Source organism: Dipodomys spectabilis, unplaced genomic scaffold, assembly GCF_019054845.1.
Source record: "Dipodomys spectabilis isolate Male_0828 unplaced genomic scaffold, ASM1905484v1 ptg000363l, whole genome shotgun sequence".
NCBI lineage: Eukaryota > Metazoa > Chordata > Mammalia > Rodentia > Heteromyidae > Dipodomys > Dipodomys spectabilis.
Window position 1 is genome coordinate 5,753,188 of NW_024871040.1, and position 20,375 is coordinate 5,773,562.

The 20,375-nt window shown below is 39.0% G+C and overlaps 1 protein-coding gene and 1 pseudogene across 1 annotated transcript in view; one reads left to right on the forward strand and one right to left on the reverse strand.

The window, feature by feature from the left end:
• Nucleotides 1–4,020: 4,020 nt before the first annotated feature.
• On the reverse strand, nt 4,021–8,182 carry LOC122095886 (annotated as a pseudogene).
• The window catches only part of LOC122095887 (solute carrier family 5 member 4-like), a 42,118-nt gene continuing 29,923 nt past the window's right edge, over nt 8,181–20,375 (forward strand). The window contains exons 1-5 of the mRNA XM_042666190.1: nt 8,181–8,315; nt 8,967–9,038; nt 11,009–11,113; nt 13,217–13,276; nt 16,456–16,560. Coding sequence (XP_042522124.1) covers nt 8,181–8,315; nt 8,967–9,038; nt 11,009–11,113; nt 13,217–13,276; nt 16,456–16,560 — 477 coding nt within the window. The remainder of the gene's footprint in view (nt 8,316–8,966; nt 9,039–11,008; nt 11,114–13,216; nt 13,277–16,455; nt 16,561–20,375) is intronic.

Here is a 20,375-nt window from a genome sequence, read left to right on the forward strand (position 1 = left end):
ACAGAGCTCTGGGTAGGTGCTTGTTTTAGAATTGTGTTCTTGTAACTAAAGCTAGATCCTTATATATTACCCTGCACCAGAATCAATTCCAAATGGATCAAAGACCTCAGATTCAAAGCAGACACTCTGAAAACATTACAGGATGGAATAGGAGAAACCCTAGGTCTCCTTGGCACAGGCCAAAATTTTCTTCATAGAGACCAAGAAACACAACAAATCAGAGAAAGGTTGGACAAATGAGATTGCATGAAATTGCAGAGCTTCTGCATGGCAAAGGACATAGCTAGCAAGATCAATAGAAAGCCCACAGATTGGGAGATCTTCACTAGCCATACAACAGAAAAGGGTCTCATATCTAAAATCTACCTAGAACTCAAAAAATTAAATCCCCCAACAACAAATCCTCAATGAAACAACTGCCCAATAAATAAGTAGGCTAAAGATTTAAAGAGAAACTTCTCTGAAGAGGAAAGAGGATGGCCAATAGACACATGAAGAAATGCTCAACCTCCCTAGCCATAAAAGACATGCAAATCAAAACAACATTGAGATACCACCTCACTCCAGTTAAATGACTATAATCAAGAACTCTAATAACAACAGATGCTGGAGGGGATGTGGACAGAAGGGAACCTTACTACATTGTTGGTGGGAATGTAAACTTGTTCAACCACTTTGGAAAGTAGTATGGAGGTTCCTCAAAAGACTCCACGTAGAGCTCCCCTATGACCCAGCAATCCCACTTTTGGGCATTTACCCAAATGATCACAAACAAGACCATACTAAAGCCTCCCGCACGACTATGTTTATTGCAGCATTATTTACCATAGCTAAGATCTGGAACCAACCCAGATGCCCCTCAGTAGATGAATGGATCAAAAAAATGTAGTATATATACACAATGGAATTCTATGCCTCCATCAGAAAGAATGGCATTGCCCTATTTGTGAGGAAATGGAAAGACTTGGAGAAAATTATATTAAGTGAAGTAAGCCAGGCCCAAAGAAACATAGGTCCCATGGTTTCCCTTATTTGTAATTACTGGTATATGTCTAAGACAAGCAGAAACGGTCAGGTAAGTTGATGTTAGGCGAAATGAACCCCAAGATGAGGACTCAAATTTTTTTCTTTCTTGTGATTGTTTCTATCATATTTATAAGATGTTTTCTTTGTTGCTTTTATGTCCCTTCCCCATGGTATAACCCCTGTTTTCACTGTATTTGATGTTGGTATAATTTGAGGAGGGGAAGGGAAAAAACAAATTGTTTAAATAGGGATACAAGTGGACCCATTGCAACAATCAGATGTACAAGTCATTATGTCAAAAAACGAACTTTACAACTTTGGCTGGAGGAAGGGGAGCAGGGGCGGGGGAGGGAGGGAGGTGGGAAGGGATGGGAAGGGGAAACAAAGGAAGAAGAAACAATGCTTGATAAGAAATGTACTCGTTATTTGCCCATGTAATTGTAACTCTTCTGTACGGTATTCTCACAATAAAAAAAAATTACGGGGGGGGGGAGGGAATAACTGGGTGGGGGGGCGGGTAGGGGGAGGATGGGAAGGGGAAACAAAGGAGGAGGCTACAATGCTTGATAAGAAATGTACTCATTATCTTGCCCATGTAATTGTAACCCCTCTGTACAGTATTTTCACAATAAAAAATAAAAAAAAATAAAATTGCCTAAAAGGTGAAAGATTATGTTAATAAGAACGGGATTTTCAGATATTTCTCATGTTAATTTCCTAATCTTTATACCAACAGATATGAACCAATGGCATAATTGTATAAATAACATTCTAAATAATTCTAACTAAAGTATATATTATAATAAAGCTTTGACTATCATAATGCAAAAAAAAAAAAGAAATGTACTCATTACCTTGCCCATGTAATTGTACAGTATTTTCACAATAAAAAAAAGAATTGTGTTCTGGTGTGTAATTCGATATATACTCACTCCCCAAAATGGTGAGATAGAGTGAAAACACCAATCATTAATTGTAAACCTCCAAAATCTGCAATCACAGGGCACTGGGATGTACTTGTGTTCTAGTGAGGAATTGGATTTGCTTTCATTCCCAAATGGGCAGAACAAACCACAGAAGCACAAGAAAAATGGAAAATCAAAGAATTTCAACTCTCACCAGGACAAACAGGCAGCAGAACATTTAATAAAAAATCCAGAGGATACCTCTCAAAATGCTTTACAAATACTACTGGTAAACATGCTGAATTTAAAAAAAAATGAAAGCTTACATAAAGCTATGCGTGAGTATATGAGGAAAAGAAAAGATTAATAGAGGAATTCATGGAATCCACAAACAGAAAGCGGAATGAATTCCAATAAGAAAGGGACTCCAGTGAAAGTCACTCAACTAAGGAATTTGAGAGTGAACATGGAAAACCAAATTAAGGAGGCAAAAAATCCACACAAGATCTAAAACAAAGCTTCAACAAAGAAATTGAAGCCATTAAAACTGAACAATTAGAAAGAAAGAAAATAAAAAACAAAGTAGAAAGTCTGGACAGTAGGCTGGACCATGCAGAATGTATCTCTGGGATAGAAGACAGCCTAGACATTATAGAGAAAGAACAGACAACTATTCAAAACAAATAAAAAATAGGATAGATCTAGTCAGTATATATAAGACACCATCAGGCCTAATTTAAGGCTAATAAGTATAGAAGAAGGCCTAGAAACAGAAGCCAAATGTCTAGAAAATTTATTTAACAGAATCCTAGCAGAGAACTTCCCAAACATGCAAAAGGATAGGTCTATCCATATATAAGAACCCCAAATAGACCAGACAGGAATAGGACATCCCACTGCTACATTGTAATCTGCACAGGTTCAATAGAAACCAAGGAAAGGATCCTTAAAGCGGTCAGGGAGAAAAGATCAAACACCTATAAAATAAAAACAATCAGGATAACTACAGATTTCTCAGCAGATACCAAGAAATCAACAAGAGCCTGAAATGAAGTATGCCTAATGAAGTATCCCTAAAGATAAACAACTATCAACCAAGAATACTGTACCCAGCTAAACTCTCCTCCAAAACTGAGGGAAAAATAAAAAGCTTCCACAGCAAAGAAAAACTGAAACAATACGTCTCCACCAAGCCAGCACTACAAAAGATACTTAAAGATGTCTTACACATAGAGAACCAATTAGAACAGGATGAAGGCAGAGAAACAGCCCCCAAACAAAGAATCAGAAAAACATAGGCAGAACCTAGGTGACACAGCCCTTAAGAAGGTGGATAACACCTCTCAATCCTAACTCTCAATATTATTGGACTTAATGCTCCAATCAAATGACCTAGAATCTCTAGTTGGATCAAAACTCAGGATCTGTCTATCGCTGTCTTCAAGACATGCACTTTCCCTACAAAAACATATTCTGAAAGGCTGGAATAAAATCTACCAAGCAAACAGCCCCCCAAATCAGGCTGGATGGAAGTCCTAATATCAGATAAAATAGACTTCAAATTAAAATTAGTGAGAAGAGAATAAAGGACACTACATACTAATAAAAGGATCTCTCCTACAGGAGAATATAACAATTCTAAATATCTATTCACAGAAATATTTTTTAAATAAAATAAAATAAGGCTGCCAAAACGTTAGCCTTCTTTACTTGAGACTCACTTCAATCTGAATGTCACTGAAGAATTTGTGTGTGAGAGAAGACTGGGCTTGAACTCAGAGCATACTCACTGTCCCTTAGCCAGTTTTGCACAAGGCTGGTGCTCTACCATTTGAGCCATAGCCCCACCCCCGGCTTTTTGGTGGTTAACTGGAGATAAGTCACAACTTTCCTGCTCAAGCTGGTTTTAAATGGTGATCCTCCTATCTCAGCTTCCTAAATTTAGCTGGGATTACAGGTGAGAGACAACAGGTACCTGGCTCTCTTAAGTTTTAAAGAGATTGTTTCTATACAAATGATGACTGGTTGACCAATCTAATGAAAATAACTGTATGAGGGCTGAGGCTTCCACATTGGAGCTCTTGTGACTTCAAGCACATTCTGGGCCATGCAGCAGGCTCAGCAGCATCAGGATGGCATCTTGCTGTATCTGGATATAAGGCACTGTTACCTGTTCATGCCCTACACTCAACTTATGGCCCATCATCTGTTCCATACCAGTGAATATTTGACATGAAAAGCAATAAAATTTCAGGACACCATGAGATTTAATAACAGAGCATTGAAAATGCTTCTGATGAAGGTCTGAAAACTCTTTTAATGTAAGCCTGAAAACTTCAAGCACACAAAATCATTCTTTTTATAAAACTGACATCACTGGAGAACCAAAACATCCACTGCTATCCCCTATTACATTCTTTAGCCATTTTATTCTCTTCTATTGCAGCCAGTGTTCATGAAGAAAAACGTGACCCAGAAAGTTTGTTCAATTTTTGCTACGTGGGTGCAGATGCTCACAGTGGTCATTCTATCTCTGGCTCCTTCTGTCTGGTGCCTGCTGGTGTGAAAGAGGACCAGGGCTGGCAGAATGTCAGACCAGGAGATAATGCCCACAATGCTATCTGCTACATTTACCACCAGCAGCAGATGGACCTTGGCTCTGACTAGTACTAGTCAGTGTGTGTGTGTGTGTGTGTGTGTGTGTGTGTGTGTGTGTGTGTGTGTGTATCTGTCTGTCTGTCTGTGTCTGTGTCTGTGTCTCTGTGTCAGCTTATAGCACTTCACAACACCTTAAAAGTATTCCAATTGGTGCTGCAGGTCCTGAGTCACTCTAATGTATAGGTTATCGTATGCTTTGTTAGCAGCCAGGTTAATTACATCAGATTTGGAATAAATATCTATACCTTTTCCTGATTCATCTACCATGGGCAAGGCTGATATCCATCTCTCCACAAAGATGTTCTAAGCCTTGACCTTGCTTTGACATGTCAGCCATAAAAAGTTTAAGAAACTTGAAGATACTTTTGTGGGTATGGATTTAACATGCATTCCCACTGATGGATTAATAACTGGCAACCTGTGGATTTATTTATTTGTTTAGTTATTTGTTTGTTTTTGCTGGTCCTGGAGCAAGAACTCTGGGCCTAGGTGTTGTCCCTGAGGTCTTGTGCTCCAGGCTAGCACTCTAAAGTTTGATCCACGGCTCCACTTCCAGCTTTTTGTGGTTAATTGGAGTAAGATTCTCATTGATTTTCCTGTTCAGCCTGGCATTGAAACATAACACTTAGATTTCAGCCTACTGAGTAGCTAGGATTGAAGGTGCGGGATCCCAGAGCCCAGCTCTGGATTTTATTTTTGATCAGTGAGTATACTGCGTGGAAGAGACTTGCATCTGGAGATATATTCACTAAAAGCTTAAATGCTTCTTGTAAATACAGTCCCCTCCACATTTCAATCTTATGCTCCTCTAAATCATAAATTTGTACCATAGGTAATTTATAATATCTATGTCATCTATGAAATCTGTAATTATGAGCATTCCTACAAAGTGCTTTTTTGGTTATTTTCCTATAGCAGTGCTTCATGGATTTTGTTAGCTACCAAAGCAAAGAAGGCCTTTTTATCTTGTAAGGTAGAGTCAAAGACAATGAGCTTTGAACTGGCAGGCAAGAAGAAGAGGCAGCAACAGTGGCAGGAACACCAAGATCTGAGCCTTCTGAGTAGCTATGATTAACAGGCCTGAGCCACCAGTACCCAGCTATCTTTCTTTAATTCCTGTCTTCTGTTGTGGTTAAGTGATTTTCCTACTAGTATGTTTGCTTCCATAACACTTTTTATTTGCTTGTTGTTATCTAAGGACACAAATCATTTAGAATAGCTGAAGTTTAAACAGGTAAGAACTTGATTTAGTGGGGAAATGACTGAAGACAAGGAAGGAGACAATTAGAGGACAGTGATGTTTTATTTTATTTTTCATTATTATTATATATTAATTGTACAAACAAATGGTTCCCACTGTGATATTTCCAGACCTGCAAACACCATGCATTGGTTATTCTTTTATCTTTCTATCCCAACACACACACACACACGTACTGACATCTTTCCCAGTCCCTAGTAATCATTCTTCAACTTTCAGGGCAACATATTTTTTTAAGTTTTCATATATATGAGAAAACATGTGACCCTTTCTTTTCCAGGTCTGCCTTATTTCCATGTAGCATGGATGATCATGCTCCATTGGGCAGCTATACCATAATTTCCTTACTCATTCATCTATTGATGGGCACCTGCATTGATTACATATCTTAATGATTGCAAGTAGTGCTGCAGTAAACATAGATGTATAAGCTGCTCTTTTGATTGCTAATTTCACTTCCTTCTCTCCCCTGTGAATTCTTTATTACCACCAATTAAAGTAAAATAAACAATGCACAAAAGGAAAAGCATTTTATGACGTTGTATGATTCCACCTGTGTGATGTTCTTAGAATACACAAATTCATGTGGACAGAAGGCAGAATAGGGTTACCAGAGGCTGTGGAGAAAGAATATTGAGAGAATATATACATATATGTGTGTGTAAATATATATATTATTCAATATATTATTAGATATTGTAATATATATATTACAATCATACTTAAAAACTTTTGTGTGGTGGGGCTGGGAAGGTGGCTCAGTGGTAGAGCACTTGCCTTGCATGCCTGAGGCCCTGGGTTCGATTCCTCAGCACCATATAAGCAAAAAGAAAAAAACCAGAAGTGGTGCTGTGGTAGAGTGCTAGCCTTTAGCTGAAGAGCTGAGGGACAGCGCCCAGGCCCAGAGTTCAGGCCCCATGACTGGACCCCAAAAAAAAAAAAAAACAACTTTTGTGTGGAATAATGAAAAGGTTCTAAAAAGCAACCCAGTAGATGGATGGATCAAAAAATGTGATATATATAAACAATGGAATTCTATGCCTCCATTTGTTAGGAAATGGAAAGACTTGGAAAAAAATTATATTAAGTGAAGTAAGCCAGGCCCAAAGAAACATAGATCCCATGGTTTCCCTTATTTGCAATAACTAGTATAAGTTTAGGACAAGCAGAAAATGTGAAAAACCATGTACATATGACTATATAAGATGATGTTAAATGAAATGAACCCCAAGATAGGGACACAACTTGTTATTTCTTTCTTGCTATTGTTTTTAACATTTCTAAAATGTACTATGTGTTTTTTTTTTGTTTCCCTTGTATGTTCTTCGCCCACTGTATAACCCCTGTTTTCACTGTATTTGACATCTGTATCCTGCATTTTGTATATACATTTTTCTAATTTGGAGAGGGGAAGGTAAATAACAAGGATACAGGATTGTATCCTTGTTTGGGACAAGGATACAGGTTGACCTATTGTAACAATGAGATGTACAAGACACTATGTTGAAAAAGAACTTTACAACTTGGGGGAGGGGGAGGGGGAAGGGGGGTTGGGGGAAGGGGGGTTGGGGAGGTGGGGAGGGAAGGGATGGTTGGGGAAAAACAAAGGAGGAGGTAACAATGCTCGACAGGAAATGAACTCATTAACTTACTTGTGTAACTGTAACCCCTCTGTACACTATTTTTTACAATAAAAAAATTTTTAAGTTCTAAAAATGGAAGGTGGCAATTCCAGTTCTACTTAGAACCATGCCACTGAATTTCACACTTAAATGTTAAAGTGGTAGGTGTAGAGCTATTTTCCATTCCTACATGAGGTGTCATTATCCTGATGTTTCATGTGAAGTTTGTTTAAACTATCTGTTCCAAAGAAATGTAGAGTTGGGGGAAACCTATAGGTGAATGAGTAACTTCATTTTCATGAGATAAAATTGTTGATCAAGGGCCTTTTCTACTCTGTAAGAAACTCTCACCTTTTATCCAGCCTTCCCTGTTTTCAAACTTCTCCTCTATTCTCCTTATCTCTCATCATCTCTCCCATAGACTGAACTAAACCGATCAAACCTCCTTTAGTGCACTATACTCCCACTCCATTTTCACTTTCAATTTGCACTTTTTCTGGGATACATTGTATTCTAACATACTACATAGGTCAATATGAAGTGCTGGAAGGCCAAAGTCTCATAGCCTGAATTGCCAAGAGAAGTTTAAAAGTCCACCTGCCTGGAATCAGCCCTGATACCTTGCTCATCTGCTTGAGGCTGATCATTAACCCAATACTTCTATAAAGAAGGGCCACTCTTGGGATGGGATCACCACCATTTGCCGCCATGGCCAGCACATTAAGCCCCAACACTATCACTGAGACCCCAGAGACCCCTCCGTTGTCAAGACCCATTCAAAATGCTGCTGACATCTCTGTCATTGTCATCTATTTCATAGTGGTGGTAGCTGTCGGGCTATGGGTATGTAGGATGCTAATAGGCTTTTGGGTGGGCACCAGGGTTGTGTTGAAGTGCCTTGGCAATTTTCACAAGTGCCATTGTGTTTCCATCTGAGTCATTTCCTGCTGTATGACATAAATAATACTTTGCTGAGTGAATCCATTCTCCCAGCAACCTCATCATTTCAGCTATTGGTTTATTTACTATATCTGGAATCTTTTGTGCCGAGCAAAATGAGCAGAATATTTTTTGTTAATTCATTTACTTTATTTTTCCATTTGCTGTCTGTTTCTTTTCTGGCTTTGCAAGGTGGATAAGTCATTTGTATTGCATTCGGTCTTTGGAGTGGGGGAGTCAATGCTGCAAATTTTCACCTGAGCACAGCATTAGGGTTACCTCACATTGTGTTCATAAAGGAAATAAATACCAGTTTGTCACAACATGATTTCATGAACTCCTTCAAAGTCCAAGGTTTGTTTTCTTTAATAAAGCTATGATTGCAAATCTGTTTAAAAATTGATGATCATCACAGTTTCTAGAAAATATTTCCTTCGGGGGGAATACTGAAACATCACCACTGTCAACATGCTGGCCACAGTGACTGGAGCATTATGTGAATCCTGTGAGTACACCTGTTGTGACACCTTAATTCTCACGTGTCTTTCTGCTCAGGCCATGCTGAAGACCAACCGAAGCACAGTTGGAGGTTATTTCCTAGCTGGTCGAGATATCTCCTGGTGGCCAGTAAGTAGACTAATTTCCTACAGATAAATTGGTAAAATGTGTGCATGTGTTTGCAAACATGTGTGTATGTGTGTGTGTGTTTATAGAAAACATTGGAAATAAAGCTGCATTTTCCTCTGTAATCCTAGAGAACGAATGGGATGAGGTATGTAATGGCTCCTAATGATTCCTTCATAGATCTTACACATGTAAATAGTGTAAAAAAAAAAAAAAAAAAACAGCTTCAGAACTGACCTAGCCAGTAGAAAAGAAATAATCAAACCTTGACAGGAGCTGTAAGCCTAGCTGCTCAGGAGGCTGAAATCTAAAGATAGTTGTTCGAAGCCAGCCCAGGCAGGAATTTCTGTGAGACTCTTATCTCCAGTTAACCACCAAAAAAGCTGGAAGTAGAACTGTGCCTCAAGTGGTAGAGCACTAGCCTTGAGTGAAAAGAAGCTCAGAGACAATGCCAGGGTCTGAGTTCAAGCCCCAGGACTAACAAAAGTACGAAGGGAGGGGAGGGGAGGGGAGGGGAGGGGAGGGGAGGGGAGGGGTGGAGATGGGAAGGGAGAACTGACCTGGCCAGGGTAACTGAAGCAGACCAACTTCCAATTCAAAATGGATTTTTACTTAGAGAATTCAATCAGATATTGCCTTTGTGTACTATCTTTTGAAGCATACAAGCCTCAACCAATCCCAAGCTTTTGAGAAGCTTACATTCTAGTAGGCACTCAAACAATCTCAATATCCCTCCCAACTAGCTGAACAGAAAAAATGAGCACGACAGAGCTAAATACTGGAATAAATGAATCATCACTGGGTTCCAGGCCCTTGTTCTGTTCTTTCAGAACTGGTACTCATTCATGACTCACTCAAGAGATCTCGCTTCATCTGTGAGTCTTTCACAGCAGACAATATGGTAGAAAGGGACACAAATGAGAAGAATGTCTGGTTGCTGGGAAGGAATATGAAGGAGGAATTCTCTCCTGAAATATGAGGTACTTGGTAATCATTTGAGTGACCAGATCTGTTGAGGGCTCTGATAGTTTTTTAGTTATCTTTTTTTTGGCAGTCCTGGGGCTTGAACTCAGCATCAGGGCCTGGGAGCTGTCCCTGAGTCTCCTTGAACTCAAGGCTAGCACTCTACCACTTGAGCCACTGCATCACTTTTGGTGTTTCCTGTACTTTATTGTAGTAGTTTATTGAAAATAAGACTCTTGTGAATGTTCCTGCTGGGGCTGGTGTAAAACCGTAATCCTCAGATCTCAATCTCCTGGGGAGCTAGGATTACAGGTATAAGCCACTGACTCTCACGGTCTCTGATAGTTTTTGATTAAAGATGGGCTCAACTCAGAACATATTGGCAGATGTATTAATGTAACTGAAGGCAGATATCAGTGGTTTTTTTCTAAAAGGTCTGATCTGAAGTACTTTTGAGTTTAAAGTTTATATAATTTTTCAACTATATAGCTTTTACATTACATCACAAAAGCACCTGTAGTCAATATGTAAACTAATAAATATGCTTCTTTCCAACAAGACTGTTTTGAGGACATTTTTAACTGTTATTACTGAGCTTCAAAAGGTTGCACAAGGCATTTACAATTTAACTTGTCCATCTAAGTGGTCAATGCTTCTTGATCAGAATAACCCCTTCCATCATTCTTCCCCGTTCAATCTGTTCTCTTCCCCTAGACTCACTGGATGCTGAAATTGGCAACTCACTTAATTCCACATTTTCACATGTCACAAAAGTTAATTACTCATTCGATTTTTAAAACTACTTTTGGCTATTCAGATTTTTTCCCACAAACGTTCTTTATTTAGGGTCCACATAAAAAGTGGTGATATTCTGGATTTAGCCCACAGGACATGGACTGCTGGCTCCTGCTCTAAAGGTGTAGTGATTTGTGTCCCCTTCTTATCTATCCATTTGAAAGAAGTCTAATTTGAATCATTTAATAACAGCAGTCTCCTCTCTTGCCTTCCAGATGGGAGCTTCTCTCTTTGCCACTAACATAGGTGCCGGCCACTTTGTGGGCCTGGCTGGGACAGGGTCAGCTACTGGAATAGCTGTTGCGGCAAATGAATGGAATGTAAGTAACATCAAAAGACTTGTCCTCTAAATTGAGCCAAGATATTTTAATCAAATCAAACCCAAAGTTTCTAGGACATAATATCTGTTCTCTTTTTTGTCTGTCATGGGACTTGAACTCAGGGTCTGGATGTTATTCCTTAGTTTTTTTACTCAAGGCTAGTGCTCTACCACTTGAGCCACAGCCTCCCTCCTAGCTTTTTGGTGGTTCCTGGGAGATTAAAAACTTCTGAGAGGCTGCCTTTTTCCTGCCCAGGCTAAATTTGAATTGCAATGCTCAGATCTCAACCTCCTGAGTGACTAGGATGTATAGCCATGAGCCATCAGGGCCTGGTTTGCTTTGATTTTTATTCTTCTTTCTCTTAGTTAACATTTTGTTTGCCCTTTAACACCTCTGTAGTCCCATACTACCTGAGCCATACCAGGCTCATTATTAACTTCTGAGATTTTTCTCCAACAGTTTTGCTACCTGAAATGTCATTTCTCTATGGCTCAGTATCCACTTTCACTTGCCCTGCTTTGACAATTTGAGATCTCAATTTTCTCTCTTCTTTCTGGACCTTGTGTCCAGCCATAAAGCAGGTGAAAGGAATATTTTTAATGTAAATCCAAAAGTTCCCTTTCTTTGCAGAATCCAGTTGATGAAAATTATTCATTCCACTACAGCGTAGAATGTATAAGGAGAAAATGATGCACAATATATTGAAGGATCTTGGGGGAATAAATCCATCATAGGCTTGGTAGGTGTCAAGGGAGAACCACACCAAATGGCTCAATGGAAACTGTCTACACAGAACTGATCAAAGCATTAACAGTGGAGGTAGCAATAAATATTTCTAGAGACTACAGATAAAACATCTGTGATGGGGTTTCTAATTGTTTTGCTATGGTGTCACAAAAGCCATGTGCTTTCAATCATACTCTACGTTTTGGAAAGAAAAGGAACCTGTCTTCTCTTGTACTCAGATTACCACATTACCTGTCATTTGGCTGGGCATATGATGAGAGTATTGTAAAGAGTTCTTGAGTCGCCTGTACTTTTTGCTATTCTTTTTCTCTCATCCTTTTCCTGGTGGTATTTGTTGGGGGGAGGGAGGAGTGTTGTGTGAACAACTCTATGCATATCAATCAGAGGAAGATGAGTCACTGGAAAAAAAATTTAAAGAGATCATCATTGGGTAAAAACAGGAAGTGACCTTGAGTCACCACAAATAGCTTGTTGAGGATTTTGTCCCCAGTTCTACTTGAGTAATATCAGGAGCTCCAGTGTGTACCCTGACTCCTTATGGGCCCCATCATCAGTTTCTTTTTGGGAGACTTATGGACTCTGCCTCAAAATGATCTATGTCCCATATGGCTGTGATTACCAGCACAGATAGCTCAGCTGGTTCCTTTGTAAGCCTGTAACCTTGGGCTTCCATACGCTCTGTGATGTTCATTTTTCACCCCTGTAATATAAGAATAATGTCGGCCTCAGTGGGTTGTTAGAGAGGCATAAGCATTACATATCATGAAAACACAAAGAAGGGCTGGGAATGTGGCTTAATGGTAGAGTGCTTTCCTAGCATGCACGAAGCCCTGGGTTTAATTTCACAGTACCACATAAGCAGAAAAGGCCAGAAGGGGTGCTGTGGCTCAAATGTTAGAGTACTAGCTTGAACAAAAGAAGCTCAGGGACAGTACCTAGGCCCTGAGTTCAAGCCTCAGGACTGGCCAAAAAAAAGCTTCAGTGAATGTTTCATATAAATGATAGGTTTTATTTCTTATCATTGCTTTAGCATTTGAAAGATATGACAGGCACAGAGAATCTTCAATTTCCAAAGTCCTTTCTGATTGCTCTGTCCATTGCTTTGGATATCTTTCAATGGCCTAACTGGACTCAGATTTATTATGTTCCAATGTTCTTTCCCACATATCTTTGATCACATTTTAAACCTCAGGAAATGGTAGCCTCTGAATCATAGAGACAAAGGGAAGAAATCCACAACCATCAGAGAATCACGATAAGATAGGATCTAAGCCAACTTTGTTTCAATTACTGAGATTTAAGAAGTCCTACAAGCAAGCCTCTTGAATCTCACCCTCTTTTATTGTATTCTTACAGGCCTTGGTGCTGGTGCTGGTCCTAGGGTGGTTCTTTGTCCCCATCTACATTAAGGCAGGGGTGAGTATCTACATGTACTCAGGAGCCGCCTCTCAAACCTATCTTCAGGCATTCTTTTATCCATGAACTTTTAACTTTTACTGAAACATGGGTACTCAGCCTTCACTTGGTCTATTGCTAAAAATCCACAATCAACAAAAACCAAATCCCTTCCTTGGAAGGCTTTCAGTGTAGACTGTGGCTGTAGTCAGGTGAGAAATCTATAGTTTTCTTGCATAATGAGCATGTGGTATAAAAATCCTGCATCTGGGAATCCTATGTCCTTCAGGGAAAGCTCCTCAAAGGTGTCCTGGCTTCATCCTTGAGGGATCCTGTCACCTCTAAAGATAGAAGAATCAGATAGAAGAATGGTGTAGAAAACATACAGAAGTTGGAACTTGTGAAAGGACTTGGCATATGGGGATTATATGGAGGAAGTGTGGTGAGAGATGGAATGGTGGATCTGTTAATGCAGGGGAAAGGCCTACACATCCTAGATTTCAAAGCTGTGTCCTGTATTCTCTCTAAGATGACAAATACAGGCTTTCTAGCACTTATGATTCATAATGAGACTTGAAGTTTAGGAATCTTAGCTCAGATCTCAGGGGAGAATGGACTTGAGCAGGTGATCCGTGAAAAAGTTGACAAAATAATTTATGATTGTATAGGAAAGAAAAAGAAAAGTTAGAGAGTTGCTTCTGAGACCAAGATAAATCAGGCTGGATAACAAATAACACATAAAGGGAGTTAAGAAGGGAGCGTTAGAATGCATTCTAAGACATGAAGTTCAAAGGCCTGGAAGCCTAAGGTCTCCTCCAGTGGGGAAGAGATTCCAGAAGGAATCTAGATGATGGATGAGAACAAAGCACTGAATTCACTTTGGAAATGGGTGTTTGGTGCCTTTGCAATTCTGTTTTAGTTTATAGTGTTGCTATAACAATCTTAACATCTGGTACTTCATAAGGAAAAGAGGTTTATTGAGCACACAGTTCTGGAGATTAAAGACCACAGTACCAGCATTGCTTTGACTATGGCCACTGCAGAATCACAACATGTTGAAGAAGTAGAAAAGAAAATAATGGCATGCCCAAAAAAAGCATGAAATGGCCTTCCTTTATAAAACCCACCCTCTCAAGAACCCACTCCTTTGACATTGGAATCAAACCATTCATTAGGGTATCCATTTATTAAATAATCTTTCGTCATTTGCCTTCTATTAATCCCCACTTTATTAGATTCTGCACTCTGGACAAAATCTGAACCTCATTTATCTTGTTGAAGGACAATCATTTTCAGACCATAGGACTGTGACAATACCCTGTAAAATTCATGTTTATCTCACAATCTAAATTGCATTCTCTCTGGCAATCATCTCTAAGCCTTAAATCATTCCAGCATCAACTCAGAAGTCCAAGTCTAAAGTCACAGGTGAAACTCCATTGGAAACTTTCTAGTTACAACTTAGTAAAATTAATTACTTTTCCAATAAATCGGTGAGACAATGAAAGTATAAACATTTCTATTCCAAAAGGGAGACATAGACCCTCTGAAAAGGATCACGGATCTCATCAATACCAAAACAAGGCAGAGCAAATACTATACCTGAAAGCTAAATTATCTCAGGAATCCTATGGATACTCAGATAGAAAGTGAACCCCCCAAAGGCTTTGGGAAGGCCAGTTTTTATGACTTTATTGGGCTCAGTTTTATACAGTAGCTTTCGGGACTGAGTCTAGTACTTCTAGCATTTTCAGGTTAATGCTGCATACTGTCAATCTCTCTCCCTTTTCTTGGGTGTCTGCTGGAGCTCCATGCATACAACTCCACTAGTCAGGATCCCAGAAGTGATTCAGTAGGGCTTTCTCTCTGGCACCTCTGCCTGGTCTTTACAAGCCTTGTTTGGTAATCTCCACAGAAACAGCCATGACTCCTTAAGTCTTTAATTCTGTATGTCTTCAGCATTAGCAACATATGGATGCCACCGAAGTCTTCAGCATTAGCAACATATGGATGCCACCGAAGTCTGCCCCTTGGCTCTTTGTGGAGTTAGAGCATGTAATATGCTTGGCCCCATTGGAGCCCCTGCTATGCTAGTGAATCTCTACAGTCTGCACTGTGTAGAGGGCTGAGGTTGCCCTGGGCAGCAGCCCATAAGACAATACAATGCGTCCATTCCCTGAAATCATTTGGTCCTTCCAGATCTCTGGCCTAAGATTAGAGAGACAAGTTCAGAGAGAGGCCATTGGCATTTTCTTCCCATTATCTGGACGCACAACACCTGGTTCCAATTTGTCTGTGCTAATAACCTCTTTGGAAAGTAGTTGTCAATCCTACAATTGCACATCTTTTCTTCCTGTTTTTCATAACCAGCCTGAAAGGTTTCAGATTTTTTTTTCTAGTTTGCTTCCCTTTTAATTACATATTCGGCCTTTACATCAATGCCACACTTTGGTGTGATACAAGATCAAGATGTTCAGTCTCATACTTCAGTAATGAAAGCCATACTATTTTTTTTAAAAAGGATATGAGTAATTCATTTTCAAAAAAATAATCCTGTGGATACCATATGTATAGTCGAATTTATTTGAGTATCACTGTATTGGTATCTTAACTGCACTTTTTTTTTTGGTCGTGGGGCTTGAACTCTGAGCCTGGGTGCTGTCCTCAACTCTTCAGCTCAAAGCAAGCGCTCTACCTCTTGAGCTACAGCACCACTTCCAGTTTTCTGGTGGTTAATTGGAGATAAGAGTCTCAGTGACTTTGCTGCCCGTGTTAGCTTTGAACCATGATCCTCAGATCTCATCCTCCTGAGTAGCTATGATTACAGGTGTGAGCCACTGGTCTCCAGCAAGTTCATTATTTTCCAAATAATATTACTTTTATTGACTGTGATGGGTAAATATAATAAAAATTATTTGTTGATGTGTCTATCAAGACACTTGGTGTGGTGGACAGCATTGAACACCTACATATATATTAAACCTCCCTTTCTAAAGATCACTCATACAATAAATGTTGCAACAAGGAGGTTATCAAGAGGATCTGCCTTCAGTCCATATGGCTATCCCAGCTCTTTCTTACTTTACCATGGGGCCATTTCTTTCTCTCTTAATTATGCCTAGCATGCCAGGTCCATAGTGCTTAGTCCCTGTGACTATGCTGGATTCTGAAGTTGTATTCTTGTGGATGTCTGCCTGCAGGTAATGACCATGCCAGAATATCTCAAGAAGAGATTTGGTGGGAAGCGGCTCCAGATCTACCTCTCCATCCTCTCCCTCATCATGCTTATGGTCATGCAAATCTCAGTGAGTATGTCACAGTATTTTAGCTCCCCCAAACTTACTAGATAGTTAAAATCAAGAAGTGGACAACAGCCTTTGTCAATACAGTAATGTGAAGCCATGTGCATGGCTTAAACTCCCTAGGATCTCTCTACAAAATATGAATGAGACCAAGGAGAATGACTTTTCTTAAATTTACCCTATTTTTTCTAAGACGGCCTCAATAAAAAAAGACATCACAGTTATGTGTTAAATGAAGTTGAAGTTGGGTGCTAGTGGCTCATACCTGTCATCTTAGCCACTCAGAAAGCTGAGATATGAGGACTGAAGTTCAAAGCCGACCCATTGGGGTATGGTTCAAGTGGCAGACTGCCAGCCTTGAGCAAAAGCAACAGTGCCCAGGCCATGAGTTCAAGCCACAGTAAATATGAAATACAATATTTTAAAAAGAAGTTAAAATTTTTAATGTTACATTCCTTGGAGGTGATCAGGAATAAGGAAGAAAAGACTGTGAAGATTTAATAGAATGGGTATAAAACAAGAAAAAACGTATTTGCTCCTCCTGCATTGGTGTTGAAAGCGATCAGCTCACCTAATCTACATAGTAGCTTACAATAGTTTATAATAGTTTACAATCCAGGCAGGGATCTCAATGTTCCTAAGGGAAAAAAGAAAGGGATTTTTACCTTTGTTTTTCTATTGAGCAGAGTCACTGTTGTTGGAAGTTAACCAGCTGCAACAATAAAGTTTGTTGAGATTGGTTTGAGATGGGAGGAGATATAAGAGAGAGTAACAGAGGGACAAATCTGATCAAAGTACATTGCATGCATACATAGACAGGTCAAAATGAAATCTCCTGTACAACTAATTGATACTAATAAAAATGTAGGAGAAGAAAATCTGGAGGAACAAAGGGAAGCACATGCGCCCATAGAGTCAGGAACTGTACACGTATGTTTCAAAACTGAGCTGTATTTGGTAATGTCCCAGCTGTTCTTGAGATCTGACAGGTTGACAGTAGCCATGGAGGTCATGGAAGGATTATGCCTCTCAGAGAGAAAGGGTCCTCAGGAACCTGTGGTACTAGAATGAGAAATCCATTCTTGCCTGCATACTTATGCGTGAGATGATAAGATTATAATCTTAGACTTGATTATTTGTGTACTTTTACACTGTGATAGCAGATTCTGTGTTATTAGACCATGCTATGGGATTAGAATGACACATTTGGGGAAGCTATTTATTTCTTAGAATGCAGGAAGGGGGAAATTGACTGATTTTCAGCTTCCAGCAGTAGGCATGTTGTCCCTTGATGCCTAAATATTTCACTTTATGTTCAGAAAAGCCATTGACCTTCTTTAGAAAACCACACTGAAAATTTTAAAATCAGGAAATTCACTTTGGTCCAAGCTATTATCTAATCTAGGTTTGCATTTCAGATACTGAAAATGCTTGATCATCAGTTAATCTTTATAATGGGAAATATTTTCAGACTGTTGTGATGTCATTCATGCCATCACATTGAACATTCAAGTACAGTTTGTTATAACCTTTTTATTGTGAAAATACTGTACAGAGGGGTTACAATTACATGAGCAAGGTAATGAGTACATTTCTTATCAAGCATTGTTGCTTCCTCCTTTGTTTCCCCTTCCCATCCCTTCCCATCTCCTCCCCTCCTCCCATGCCAAAGTTAAAGTTTGTTTTTCGACATAATGTCTTGTACATCTCATTGTTGCAATGGGTCCACCTGTATCCCTATTTAAACAATTTGTTTTTCCCCTCCACAAATTATAACAACATCAAATACAGTGAAAACAGGGGTTATACCATGGGGGAGGGACATACAAAGCAACAAAGAAATATCTTATAAATGTGTTAGAAACAATAGCAAGAAAGAAAAAACATTTGAGTGCTTAATGTGGTATATATACATAATGGAATTCTGTGCCTCCATCAGAAAGAATGACATTGCCCCGTTTGTTAGGAAATGGAAAGACTTGGAAAAATTGTATGAAGTGAAGTAAGCCAGGCCCAAAGAAACATAGGTCCCATGGTTTCCTTTATTTGCAATAACTAATATATGTCTGAGACAAGCAGAAACAGTCAGATAAGTTGATGTTAGGTGAAATGAACCCCAAGATAAGGACTCAAATGTTATAACTTTTATGCCTCAATAATTTTTTGCCACAATAATACAGTAATTCATATATAAGCTACTTACTGATATTTTAAAGTATTTTTATTGTGAAGATACTGTACAGAGGGATTAGTTACCTGAGTAAGGTAATGAGTACATTTCCTATCGGGCATTTACAGATAATTTTTAAAGCATGTATGTAATGTCTTGATGGTAACTTACAAAGTAAGAGTCAAGGAATTTATAATAAGGTAATTTAGGTTTCTACTTTTAAATGGATTCCTGCTGTACTATCTATCATTCTCCTTTTAAATTAATATATAATGGTATGTAGCTGAGCACTGATGACTTTTGTCTGAAATCCTAGCTACTCAGGAGGCTAAGATGTGAGGATCACAGTTCAAAGCCACCCCAGGCAGGAAAGTCCATGCGATTCTAATCTCCAATTAATCACAGAAAAAGCCAGAAATGGTAGTGTGGCTCACAAGGTAAGAGTGCTAGCCTTGAAAAAAAGGATCTCAGAGACAGTGCCAGAGTTCAAACTTCAGGACTGGCATATATATATTTATGAAAGACAATGTAATATTTTGATACTAGATATACAGTCTTCAAAAATAAAAATCAGAGTAATTAGCATCTTCTAAACACTTATCATTTCTTTGTGTTAGACAAATGTTAATTTTGTTCCTCTATTTTGAAATACATTATAAATTATGAAGTATGGCCACATGATTGTAGATGTCTATGGTGCCCGTACGTAATGTTTCCTTTTTCTTCCTGATTTTATTTACTTGAATAATTCTTCACAATCTCACAATTAATCTAGCCAACGATTTGTCAGTAATATTTATCTTTTTAAAGAGCTAGCCCCTGGCTTCATCGATCTTTTATATTGCCCTGTGTGTGTGTGTGTGTGTGTGTGTGTGTGTGTACGCACACACACATGCACTGGTACGTGCACTGGTACTAGCACTTGAACTCAGAGCCTGGATGCAATCTCCTAGCTTTTTCACTGAAGGCAGCACTCTACCACTTGAGCCACACCTTCACTGGCCTTGGCTTTGGGTGGTTTATGGGAGACAGAGTCTTGGATTTGTCTACCCAGGCTGGCATCAAACCTCTTGAGTAGCTAGGATTATAGACATGAGCCACCGACACTAGGCTTTGGACCATCTTTCAAGTTTCTGTTTCAATTATTTCTACTCTGATCTCTCTTAGTTCTTTATTTCCACTGAAGTTGAAATTGTTTACTTTTAGCTCCTTGAGATTCAATGACAGATTATTCATCTAAAAGCTCTGTGGTTGACATTTTTATTACTATATGTTTATTGCGAAAAGAGGTTCTGTGCATATATGCTTGTTATTCACTTTGATCAAATTTACTCCTTGTTTCTCCCTCTTATTCCCATCCCCCCTTGGGAAATAATTTTAATGGGCTTTATTATTCTTTATGTATACATGCATATAAAGTATTCAGAGTCACACCTTATAATTTTCTTCTTTTGTACTCTCCCTTCCCCATAGGATATGAATTCTTTATCCAGAGAGGCTTACGAAGATTTTGTTATACATTGTAAATACTGCTTCCTCTTTCCTGTTAATCATTCTGATTGCTAACACCTGAACTTAGTTTTGCCTCTTTAATTTCTTTTTTGTGCCTGTCCTGGGGCTTGAACTCAGGACCTGGGTGCTGTCCCTG